This window comes from Hippocampus bargibanti, linkage group LG04, assembly GCF_051943395.1.
Source record: "Hippocampus bargibanti isolate YZ-2025 linkage group LG04, ASM5194339v1, whole genome shotgun sequence".
Taxonomy (NCBI): domain Eukaryota; kingdom Metazoa; phylum Chordata; class Actinopteri; order Syngnathiformes; family Syngnathidae; genus Hippocampus; species Hippocampus bargibanti.
Window position 1 is genome coordinate 14,349,366 of NC_142737.1, and position 12,985 is coordinate 14,362,350.

The window sequence follows — 12,985 nt, forward strand, 5'->3', positions numbered from 1 at the left end:
CAAAGAAGAGACCTGAACGCCTCCATAAAGAGCTATCCAATTGAGTTTAGCCACCCTTATTTATGAAATCAATTCTCTTTCTCCAGCTGATTCTTTTCACTTTTTTTTCTTGGCCTCTCCAGGCACTCGTTCTCCTCAAGCCTCCACTCCGCCTACCTTTATCTCGTCTCGCCGCCTCCCTACCCTCCCGAGATGCCGGCAAATTGTTTCTGTGCATGAAAGCAGATAATCACGGCGCAGTAATTATGTCAGTCTTGCTGTCGATTCGATATCGACGCATTGAAAAACGCTACGGCTTTTTATGCACGCGGACATTGTTCGGCAAGAAGACACAATTGTGCTCTTTGGAAATGATTCTCTTTGTGGTCTCAAGTTCTGCATCAGCTTCATCGTTAGATTCCGTGACGTGTGGCATTGTTCAGGGGAGTGAATAAAGATGTGGAAAAATGTTTTAAAAACATTTTTTTAAAGCAACAACAAAATCATTAAGGTTCCTTTTTTTCTCTGTCGATCTGAAAATTTTCTACTTATGAACTGGCTTTCCCAAAGGAATTCATGGAAATGAATATCTGCTGCCATCATTAAAACATGTTGTCCATTAACACATGTTGTGCATATTTTACATGATTATTTTAAATTCATTTAAAAAAAGTCAAATGGTCCCATTTATCGGTTTGAATAAATACTATTTTTAAGAGTGACCTTTTAAAAATATGTGGTAAATTAACTCATTCACTGCCAGACGATGTGCAAATATGTGTCCACTCCAGTGCCAGGGTTTTTGTCATTTTCACTGAAATTGTAGGACCGACAAAATATTGAATTTTAGGACTATATCAACATTCAATGCAGGGTAAGAAACAGACTCTCTTCTTTAATCAGAAAAAAAGAGTTCATTCGTAAATTATGTGTCTGCAGTTATTTGAGTTTGAAGTGCTGGTGGCTGTACAAAAGGCAAATGCTGCCCCCTCGTGGGAGAAAAAAAAACATTGCCAGAGGTCTGACCGGAGCTTCCCCCCCCCTTGAAAGAAAAACCAAAACCCCAGCAAATTCAGAAATGGCGCTCCATGTCAGGCTTTTCAATTGAGAGAGAAATGAGTAAAACAAGATTCACGTTTTACATTGAGCTCGATTTTAAACCAATTGGCTTGTTAAATAAATTGAACATTTTGGGTCCCAAAATCTATTTCACTTGGCAGCATGATATTTGGTATATACTATTGTGCGTAGACCCACCCCAATAAACAAACAAAAACAAACAAACAAATAAATAAATAAATAAATAAATGAAGTACCTGTGCATAAAATGACTTGGGCTGGTTTAAGTGTCATATTTCGGTAATTTTAACCATTTCCAAGAGTCCTTAGAGAGCAAACTTTATTTTTTGCATAATTTCCATCAAATTTGAACCACAAAAGAACGAAAGAAAATAGACCTTTGACATGTACGGGACTTATCTTAGTTGACAATTTTTTCGGTGAATGAAGAGAGTCAAACCACGAATGAATTTCTTGAACTGAAATTCTATTCAATGACTTTGGGTTTTCATGGAATGTGTTAGGTGGAGTGGATCCAACAGCAGGTAGTGAAGAGGAGGATCAAGCGGGATTACAAACAGGCTCCGCCCCTCTCCTTGTCCAGCCACACCCACAGCAGCCCAACCTTCCCCAGCAATATCTTCTACAACGACGCCAAGTGGACCAGTATGTGGTACATTGTGAGTACACCACGTCACCCAAATGTTTTTCCTCCCTCTTTGTCAATCGTTAAGCTAGTTTGTAGGTCAAAGTTCAGATGAGGTTGTTGGTTTCTGATTAGTGCTGGGTCAGAGGAGCTGAGAGGTTTTTTTTTTTTTTTTTTTGTGAATGGAAGACAAGCAAAGCCATAGTATGAACACCATCTGCTTCAGGATGGTAGTAGATCGCCTCACTCAAATATTATTAAACATACACAAATATTCAGCCTTTTTTTGGAACTGCTGGGGGCGCAGTCCACAAATATTCATAAGAATAATCACAAGAAATATGCTGTAGTGTTTTCTGCTTTAAATTAGTCATCTTTGGTCGACACAACTGTGATTTGAGCTTCTTATCGCAAATTGTTTGCACACCCCTTGATATCTCGGCTGTCGGTAGTCCTAAATTCTGTAAATGGTTAATGTTGTGTTGATAAATGCTAATACTTTGACCGTCGCATATTCTTTTTCTTTCTGGCTTTTGAACAGAACTTCATAAACTGAATAGTGTCTGGGTAAAAACCTCTAAAACAGTCTTTCAATTCATTCTAAAATATATTTGTTTTAACGTACTCTGTGTTACAATAAAAAACAATACAATACATATTGATTTTCATAGCGCTTTAACATCAAAACTCCAAAATATACCTCACACAAAGGTTCTCGTGTACCTTAATTGAGCATTTACATTTTTCTTTGGCTTTTTCTGCTGCATGCTGAAAGAAAGCCTCAACATGAAGCGGCGTGACATTCAAACGAGGGCTGCTGATTATGTTTATAAATTATGATCAGGATTAATTGCAATTGAAACCTCGCTTGATAAACACACACACACACACACATATATATATATATATATATATATATACAGTAAAGTCTCGTTATATCGATATTCAAGGAAGTCCGAAAAAATATCGATATAACCGTGACTATCGATATATCCGACCCACCCAAGCCTCCAATTTAAGCCCTTTATGCTCTTTCACCCCTGGACATTATTTTTATACATATTCTCGACTCTTATTCTCAAGTACAAAATTTCCTCGCCAATATGTTTAATTCAAGCCTTTTTCATTTTACTGATGCTGCATTGCATCTCTGCACATTCAAACCATGAAAAAGCATCTCCCCGATGTCTAATGCATTTATTTTATCCGCCTTTGCTGTTCTATTTTTATTTGAACACGTGTTGGGACTTTCTTGGCTTAATTGAGCTGAGATCTTGAGCATCATAATTTGTGCAGTATCATGTGATCATATGTAGTTTAGATTTAAATTAGGATTTTATATTCATATCCAAACATGAACATGCAATCATCTTTGATGTGTTTTGGCTGTGATAGCACTGCAATGAGGATGTGCACAACTGCCAGTCGGACATGAACATCGTTGGAGCATGGAAGCGGGGATATACAGGCAAAGGTGTGGTGGTGACCATCCTGGACGATGGCATCGAGCGCAACCACCCAGACCTTGCTCAGAACTACGTGAGTGTGTATGTATGCCATTTTGTGTGTGTGTGTGTGTGTGTGTGTGTGTGCGTGTGTGTGTGTGTGTTTGTGGACAGTTATTGCACAAAGTCCCCTTTTGCATCATCCTCTGCAGAAGAATAAAAATGGCCCCTATATCGACATTTCCCTTTTTTCCATTAGGAAAAAACATGTAGTGACTGTGGTTTTCTCAGCGCTTAGATGCCTTATCATTGCTATTATATACTTCAGGCGCACATCAAAACACAAATGCTTTTCTGTGTGTATTTACGTGCATGTATGTATTTCTACACACAGGAAAGTGTGTATGTTTGAGAGTCAGAATTTCCATGAACAGCACTTTATTAAATTAGTGTATTTCGTTACATTCTCTTACGTTTTATGGTTATGATTTATCAATAAATTTGGGATATTGTTGCAAATATTTCAAAAGAGAGTGCAATAATACAACGTGTGTAACATGTTCTGAAAATGCTGGGGCAAAACTATGGGAAAGTTGAGAGATATTGTAGAAGAATAAACAACAACAAAACCTTTTTAAAAAAGGCAAAAAAACACCTGAATGGAGCTTGCCACATGTGATCAGGTTAACTCATTCCCATTCCCGAAGCATGATGTGGAGCGCCATTCCCAAATTTTTTCGAGTTGTAGTTTTTCTTGCAAGGAGGTACCGATAAAGCACTGGTCAGACCTCTGACAATGTTTTTCCCTCCCATGGCGGGCAGCGTTTTCCTTTTGTTCAGCCACCCCCATTTCAAGCTCAAATAAGTCCAGACCCATACAATTTAGGAATTAACTCTTTTTTTAGAATGAAAGAAGAGAGTCTAAGGTTTTTTACGCTTCATTGAATGTTTATGTAGTCCTTAAACTCAATATTCTGTAGGTCCTGCAATCTGAGTGAAAATGACAAAAACCCTGGCACTGGAGTGGACACAGCGTCTGACAGTCTTTGTCTTCTTTTCCTTTCGGCTTTTCCCTTCAGGGGTCGCCACAGCGAATCAATGTCCTCCATCTATCCCGGTTTTGTGCATCCTCTTCTCTCACACCAGCTACCTTCATGTCCTCTTTGACCACATCCATAAATCTCCTCTTCGGTCTTCCTCTCGGTCTGCTGCCTGGCAGTTCAAGGTTTAGCATCCTTCTCCCGATATAGTCACTCTCTCTCCTCTGGACATGTCCAAACCATCTCAGTCTGGCCTCTCCGACTTTCTCTGCAAAGCCTCTAATATGAGTTGTCCCTCTAATGTACTCATTCCTGATCCTATCCAATCTGGTCACTCCCAAAGAAAACCTCAACATCTTCAGCTTTGCTACCTCCAGCTCTGCTTCCTGTTGTCTGACAATGAATAAGTAAATTGGAAACAGAGTAGTCCCATGATTAGCTATAAAAGGAGCAACACCGAAAAGGGAATTTACCTTCTACAGTCCATAATAACACAATAACGACAAAATTCAGTGAATTTGGGGCCATTTCTGCTTGTAAGCAGCAAGGCCGAAACCCACATTTACCTTTGACCTTGGACGCCTCAGGCGGCGCCACATTGAATTATATAAAGGAAGTTAAAGATAAATAAACAACAGAGCCCAGACTGTTGAACACTGAAGCTGTACGTCAAGTAAGAATATTTTAAGTTCTCATATGTAATAAATAAAAGATATATTCTTAGCATTTTCTTGTTCCCAAAGCCCCCATACTAGTAACACTTGACTCCTTGATATTGTTTCGGCCCTCAAAGTGAAATGGTGACTAAAATTGGGCCAAAAATGAGTTTGATACCCCTGCCTTTCAACACTAACTTTTTCAGCCTATTGGCATTCCCAAATTATCGTAAACCTTCAAAATACTTATTCAGTTTGTAACAATGAATCTTTGTAAGCATTCGTTTATAATTATGGTAGATATACAAATCACAAAAGGAACATTTGAGAATGGCAGCTCAGCATTCATAAACATGTCATGGCATGCAATATCGATTTGCAACAAATATTTATTATGTTAGATTTTTTATTTTTCAGTGAAATTCATATTTAGCTGGTTTTGTCCTTTGAATACAACAATTTTATGTGCTACTGATGCATGATTCACCCTGTGCACTGATATAATGTACCTTTGTTTTGAATTTGGAAAAATACATTTTATTTTGACAAGACCAAAGAGTTTGATGAAGGCCATTGTTTTATCTTTAACGGATAAAATTAACATGGTTAGAGTGCTTTATTTAGAATTACAGTAAGTGCCGTTTTATATTACATTCCACATACTTGTGGGTGTTCAAGTATGTGGCATTTGCCTCCTTGTGTGCGTCTGTGGTTACGCTGGACGTGGATGTTGAGGTATGCTTAATACACGTGCATACACATTCAAACCGACAAGCTCAATTGGAAGTTGTTAGCTCGAGGCTGCAGGTGAGGCAAGAATGATTCATACGCCTGTTGATGACTTTGTTAAGTTCAGCTTTAGTTTGATGCCAAGATGAAAGCTGCCTTTTCTATGACAAGCCACGTGTAAATCATTGTCGCATTGTCGAAAAAACACCTTTGTCCTCTTCTCCTGTTTTTTGTCCTTGTTCTAATTCTCATTGTTCTTCTTCTCCTGCCCCTACTATTTGCGTTTTCTTTCTAACCACCATTCTCCTTCTCCAGGACCACCAAGCCAGTTTTGATGTGAACGGCAATGACCTGGATCCTATGCCACGCTATGATGCCACCAACGAGAACAAGTAAAGGAAAAAAAAAAATCAATCTTAATCAAAATCAAAATAATTCTATATTCTACTCATATCGTGTCACTTGTGTATTGCTCAATTGCAGCGAGTGCAAGGAGTGTAATGTGTAAAATTGTGAGGACCATATTTTCTGGTGTAAAAGGCGCACCCAAGAGCCTTGATTTTCTTCAAAAGATGACCCTGCGCCTTATAGTTCGGTGCATATTATATATGGAAAAAGTTTGAAAATACAGCATTCATTGGGTGTGCGCCTTATACTCCGGTGCACCTTATACACCGGAAAATATGGTAATTGACATGCACCAGAAGCCCCGCCCTCCCGTACTGGGTGAAACATGCCTATGTAAAAACTTTTAAGAAGAACACCCCCCCCCCCACCAAAAATGCCAAATTCAGAGTGACCATTGTACATGCAGGAAATTATGAAAATTCTCCACATTGTAGACTATTACCAGTATCTAGCGGTTTACAGACGCTCCCATACTTACGATCATTCGAGTTAGGAACAACGGTACATATGGCCATTTTTGTGGGTACAGTGATACCTCAGTTTATGCACGCTTTAGTTTAAAACATTTCGCTTTACGAACGTTAAATTCACGAGATTATAATCCGGGCATATGAACTAGTTTTCGGGAAACACACGGAGTGACACAATGGCTGGCGGACTAGTTTTCAGCGGAAGAACACCAAACCACACGGTCGGACAGCGCCAGGGTGGCTGGCAGACTAGTTTTCCACACCCCCTTTGAGTGCAGACGTGGTTTGCTATTATGGGACCGAAAAAGGCCCCGCCACAGACTAGTGTTAAACCGAAGAGGACACAAAAGGAAATTACGGTTGAACAGAAGAAGGAGATCATCGAAAAACACGAATGAGGTGTGCGCTTGTGTGACTTAGCATCCCACTACCAGTATGCTAAGTCGACCATTGCTACGTGTGGCTAAGGGTGTTTCTGTGTTATCTAAGCAACGGTCTCAGGCAACAGAAGAGGTTGAAAAACCTCTGTTGATTTGGATTAACGAAAAGCAGCTAGCAGGGGGCCGTGTGAGTGAGGGTATTCTCGCCGAGAAAGCCTGGCAACTTCACTCGGATATCATCAAGAGGCAACCAAATCAACGACCATCACAAAGGTAAATAAAACGACTTCATTATACAGTGCAGTATATTTCTTTTATTACAATATAATAGCACATTTATTATCCATAAAATGTATATCCATCCTACATCAATTCACAAGTTACATACAAACAGAAATGTTCAATCATTTCAAGGGTTTTAAAACTGAACGTGGCCCGATAATAGGTGGCCCCGTGTGTGTGTGTGTGTGTGTGTGTGTGCGTGCGCGTGTGTGTGTGTGTGTGTGTGTGTGTGTGTGTGTGTGTTTGTGTGCGCGTGTGCGTGAGTGAGAAGAGACATGCGGCACACAGATGCCACTTTAATTAGCCTGATTTCATTTTGTGTCTGTGGTGTTTAATGTGCAAAATAACTTTGTCTGTGGCTTTACTGTAGATTCCGCAAGTGAAGGGGGTTTTTCCTCTCTCTTTTATGAGTTGGAGACACTGTAAGATGACACAGCACACTATAAGAGCGACATAGCCTGCTGCGATAGGAGTGTGCCTCTTGTTCCACTGACTGCAAATCTATGGCAGCCCCAACTCCACTCTGGCCTCAGCCATCAAAACAAGTGAGACGCAGATGTGCGAAAATGGAAAATACGAGCAAAGTACAAAGAGCGGAACGATGGCCAGACTGAAGATTTTATGGATTAGTAAAGTGCAATGAAGTGAGGAAAGATGACTGAAGCCAGTTTGGCTCATTAAGCACCACCAAAGGGACTGTTAGTGATTGAAATTTGTTACAAAAATGCAAAACTTTCATTCAAAATAGGCCTCGTGTGTTAATTTTCCCCTATGCGGACATGAGTGAGTCAAAGTGTGACTGCCAGCATGATCAAAGTGTTGTCTGCTCGGCAAGCGTCATCCTCACTCGGGTGCAGCATCACGTCTTCCATCCCAGATGCTCAAATGGGAAAAATCACTGCAGAGATGTGGGAAACTTATTTATTGAGGCCACACATGTATAAAGCAATACCTCAAAAGGTGGAACATGTTCTGTTTCAGGATGTTGGTTCACGACTGACACAACTTATTCCGATCCAGTTCGGATTGTGGCTTGATTGACTTTTGGCTTTGCGTTTGAGGAAATGGGCAAGCTTCCTAAACGCTGCCACTCGGGTGAAGTGAAAAAATCAAGTAATTATTGAAAGATCATGATGCGCATGGTCAAGTAGAACTACAATCACTGATGCACTTTATTCATTGAAAGAGATAAACATGCAAACCCACAATCACAAAATAAGAACATGCAAAAAGTGTGTGTGTGTGTGTGTGTGTGTGTGTGTGTGTGTGTGTGTGTGTGTGCGTGCGTGCGTGTGCGTGTGTTTGCGAATGAGCTTTTGCTTGTATTGCACATTTCAACCTTCAAGTTACCCCAAGCACTTTAAAAATCTCTTCCTTCAACTACTGATGATGCAGCATCCAACTGGGGTTGGCCCTTCTTACTCATTCAAACATCTACATTGTCACAGGAGCTCAAACTGAACCATAACATCTTTGCAACGAGAGAAAAGCACTCTGCCGCTGAAATGATGCTACTGTGTGTCTTTGCATCTTGGAAGTAGTGTTTTTATTTATTTTTAAGGTTGTTTTGCCCATTGTCACTGCATCATTGATTGTGGTATGTTACTCTACTGTGTAGGTGTGTATTTTTGTGTTGCCGTGTTAGCATATATGTGTATATAGTATTGCAGTTGTAGACACACATGTGGCCTCATGTGACTCGCCATGTGTTAAATGGTGCAATAACTTGCATGTGGTCTCTTCCCCAGACATGGGACACGGTGTGCAGGAGAAGTGGCTGCGTCAGCAAACAACTCGCACTGCATTGTCGGAATTGCCTACAACGCCAGAATAGGAGGTGAGGCTATTTGGGTTTAATTGTATTTTCCGTATTTTCCCGAGTATATGGGACACCCAAAAGCCTTGATTTACTTCCAAAGATGAGCCTGCGCATTATACACATGTGCGTCTTATATGTGAAGTAATATTGAGCCACAACAGGTCTCAACTACTGTCAGCGGCCACTGACTCCATTTCACCCATTGAAGGAGAGATGTCCACAATTTTTATTAAGATATTTGACACCACGCTTGGAGTGAGCAAAATGCGGATGTTATCATTAGATGCTAGTGTCAGTAATATTGTATACAGGAAGGTGAAAGTCTCAAATCTTAACATTGAATTGTCAAGCAAGTGCCAAGTTACTGCAGCAAAATTCAAGCAATTCAAGGAGACTCCCAACTACATTTGAAGAAAGTTGACTCAATTCCTCTCTTGGGTAATGCAGGTCATAAATCAACTGAAAGTGTCCCGCTTAGTCACACCATATGTGTACTCTATACCATACATAAATGTAGAATGCCTTTAATAGTCCCACCGTGGGGAAATTTGCAATTGAGCTATATAGTATAATTTGTTTATAGTCATAATCAATTGTTTGGGTTTGTTGTTTGCTTTCTTGGTGTCAAATAAAATTGGATCTTTCGCTAAACCGACTAATGGAGAATTATGTTATATTTTAAACAATATCCATGACATACACCAAATTTACTGAGGAAATTTTAGAAACAGTCATAGAGCTGGTCCTGAGTTATGAGATTAAACAAACATTTTGTTTCTTATGCTTTGGTGACCAAACTAAGACATTTGCATAGTACTTTACTCATGTAATACATGGTCTAAAAATTTTATTGTACTTTATCAGTAACCCGTTTCATCCCTTGCGGTGTGTTGCCATCTGCATCAGGTGTGCGTATGCTAGATGGGGATGTGACGGACATGGTGGAGGCCAAGTCGCTGAGCTTGCAGCCGCAGCATATTGACATCTACAGTGCCAGCTGGGGGCCCGATGATGATGGCAAGACGGTAGATGGACCTGCAGCTCTGGCCAGGCAGGCTTTTGAAAACGGCATCCGCATGGTGAGGAAAGTATTTTTTTGCAAGAACAAATAATGAAGAATACTGTAAGTGCAGGAGTATTAGAATCATGCATCCAATATCTGGGGAAAATATGCTAACATGAGGAAAAAAATCCAGCAGGAGTTTGACTTTAGGTATAATAATTGCATTGTGTTGTACTGTGAATACATTAGTTGGTAGAGCTACTTGGCTACATTGTCGGGTGTTGGGTTGTGTCTAACAGCAGCTCCTTGCAAGTGTTCTCAGTTTGTTGTTTGAGCCGTTTAAAAAAAATAACAAACAAGATACGTGCCCAAAATGTTAAAATAATACCCATAAAAATGTGTAAAGGCTACAGATATTCATACAGTGCTTCTTGGTTTGAGTCCGATGTTAGCGTTGTTAGTCACAACTCCTTTCATGCCGGTTTAGTGCTGCAAGCCCATTATCTGGAAAAAGACCCCATGTTCCCCCTGATCACAGTTATGAGGACTGGCGGACAAGTCTCCTCCTTGCTCAACTTTCTTTCCCAGCATGACATCCCAGTCTCTTCCTCCTCAGCTCTGAGGGAATGTCAGGTCACACTCCAGGAGCCGGTGTAATGTTAGCAAGGAATGCTAACAGCTGATCGTGACTGTAAACAAAAGAACCATTGCACATGCTTCAAGCTAGTAGATTGTGCATCGATGTTTACAAAGTAGATGTCGCACACAGAGATCCAGAAATAGAAGTGAATGTAAATACAAACATAGAGATGCTGTTTACACACTTGAAAATGTGTTTTTATCAAGATATTCCTTTGAGAAGTCTTTAAACTCATCATAACTCTAGTGCTAAATACTGTAGAGCATGTGCATCACAAAGCAAGTAAAACAAATGTTCTGATTAACTCATTCACTACTACAGTGATACCCTGGCTTACGAACTTAATTGGTTCCCAGACAGTGTGTAAGGTAAAAAGTGTGTATCCCAAAAATTAATTTCCTATAGGAAATCAGTAAAATGACAATAATCCGTTTCCAGGTACCCATAAAACATAATTTTCTACTTTCTAATTTTCTAAGCCTTAAAACTACACAAAATATACCTTATTTTATGTATAAAAATGTGCTATGGTATTATAATTCAATAAATAAACTCTAATAAAGTCGTTTTATTTACCTTTGTGATGGTCGTTGATGGCTTGATGGAATGGAGTGGCCGGTTTCATCAGCAACACTTGATGAGGAACGTAACCTTCTTCTTTCATCATCTTGAGGAATGAACCTTATAGGTGCTTTCTCTGTGATAATTTTATCCTGTTCCTCATCAATTGTTGTCTTCTGTTTAGCTGGGTTGATAGCTTTTTTCATCAAGTGTGCAGATGGCTTGTGTGGGTTATTTTTAACCTTGCAGTGAACTATCAAAGTTGGAACAAGTCCAAAATTCACTGTTTTCTATCCATTTTCTCACTATTTTAACTGCCTTTGAACTTTCAAAGTTGAAACTCTCAATGTCGTCTGCCTGTCTCTTTAATGTTTGAGTCATGACACACTGGACATGATGTTATTCTATCCGTTTGTGCCAATGGATGGTCCTCACAAGAGATTTAGCCTTGATGTTGAGAGTGGTGTGGGAGCTGTGCCTCAGGGATGGGAAGGTTGTGAATTTGGGACACATCATCAGTCGTGGTCCAAAGAATCATTGGGTGTTTCGGCCTTTCATCACTAGACACCCTCATCGATGGTGGATGGATCACGCCCGCGCTTGTGTCCCATGCCCGCGCTTGTGTCCCAATCAGATGTTGGAGGGGTCTTAGGTTGCTGACCTATGAGCCCATCCAGATCCAGTGGCTGCTTCTTTCTGCCGCTTCAGAGAGTGATCTAACTGTGTGCCGCAGAGCCTGTCCATGGATGCCCCGGTCTTTTAGCAGTTTGATGGTGGAGGAAGCCACAAACCCTCTGCATCCAACTTCAATGGGATAGACCTTGGCTTTCCATCCTCGCTGTTGCGCATCCACTGCGAGTTCTGTGTAGCGCAGCTTCTTGCGCTCATAGGCCTCTTCAACTGAGTTTTCCCACGGGACTGTGACTTCTGTGATGTAGACGGCCTTGAGTGAACGGGACCAGAGCACCAAGTCTGGTCTTAGGGTGGTGGCTACAGTCTTCGCTGGGAAAACCAATTGCTGGCCAATGTCAACCCGCATCTTCCAATCCTGGGCCCTGGATAGCTGTTTAACCCCCCCCCCCGCCCTCACTGCTGCGTTCTTGACCAATCACGTGGCTTTAACCGAAGACTGGGGCGGGGAATAGAGGACAAAAACAAGTCGGCTGCCATTTTCTTGTTAGGAGAAAGGGCTCGTTTGCGAACGACACATTACTCATTGTGGGGCTCAGTGTGTATCCCGAATAGTTTGTATGCCAAGATTAAATTTTCATACATTTACACAGACGTCTCCATGTAAACTTAAGATTTTGGTAAGTGAGCCACACCTCACATATTAACAAAGTTTGTGATTCGAAGAATGTGTAATGTAAGTTTCTCCACTGTGAGACGAATAAAGGCAAATCCAAATCCAATCCAAATCCAATATGGAGAAATAAATCTAGGAAATATTCCCAACAGTGTAAAACGGCTGTGTGTATAAATGCCGTATCTTGGATCGGTTGAGTTTGAGTTGAAAAGACAATTTGAAAAATGGAGATGCTAGTGAATATGGTTTGCATAATAAATAATGCAAAACAGATGCAAACGCTTGTCATTAAGAGTCATCTATTATTCACAGGGAAATTAAGGAAAATATTGAAGATTGCCTGAAGTGTTCACACGAGTGGGGAGAAATCATTAGTTAAGTATTTCTTGCAAAACTCTGCAATAAAACCTTGAAGGGGCCATATTCTGTTTGGGAATTTCAACTGGGCTGTAGCCTTCGTGTGTGTCGAGTTTACATGTTCTCGCCGTGCTCACTTGAATTTTCTCCAGATACTCTGATTTCTTTCAACATTCCATCCACATATATGTTGTTTAACATTCTA

General features: G+C 40.5%; 1 protein-coding gene across 5 annotated transcripts in view; it reads left to right on the forward strand.

Moving 5' to 3' along the window:
• Positions 1-12,985, forward strand: part of LOC148899148 (proprotein convertase subtilisin/kexin type 5-like) — a 99,910-nt gene that overhangs the window by 19,338 nt on the left and 67,587 nt on the right. For all 5 annotated transcript variants that reach the window (XM_088994206.1, XM_088994205.1, XM_088994209.1 and 2 more), the window contains 5 exons: positions 1,563-1,718; positions 3,080-3,223; positions 5,870-5,946; positions 8,843-8,931; positions 9,820-9,992. In XM_088994206.1, coding sequence (XP_088850332.1) covers positions 1,563-1,718; positions 3,080-3,223; positions 5,870-5,946; positions 8,843-8,931; positions 9,820-9,992 — 639 coding nt within the window. The remainder of the gene's footprint in view (positions 1-1,562; positions 1,719-3,079; positions 3,224-5,869; positions 5,947-8,842; positions 8,932-9,819; positions 9,993-12,985) is intronic.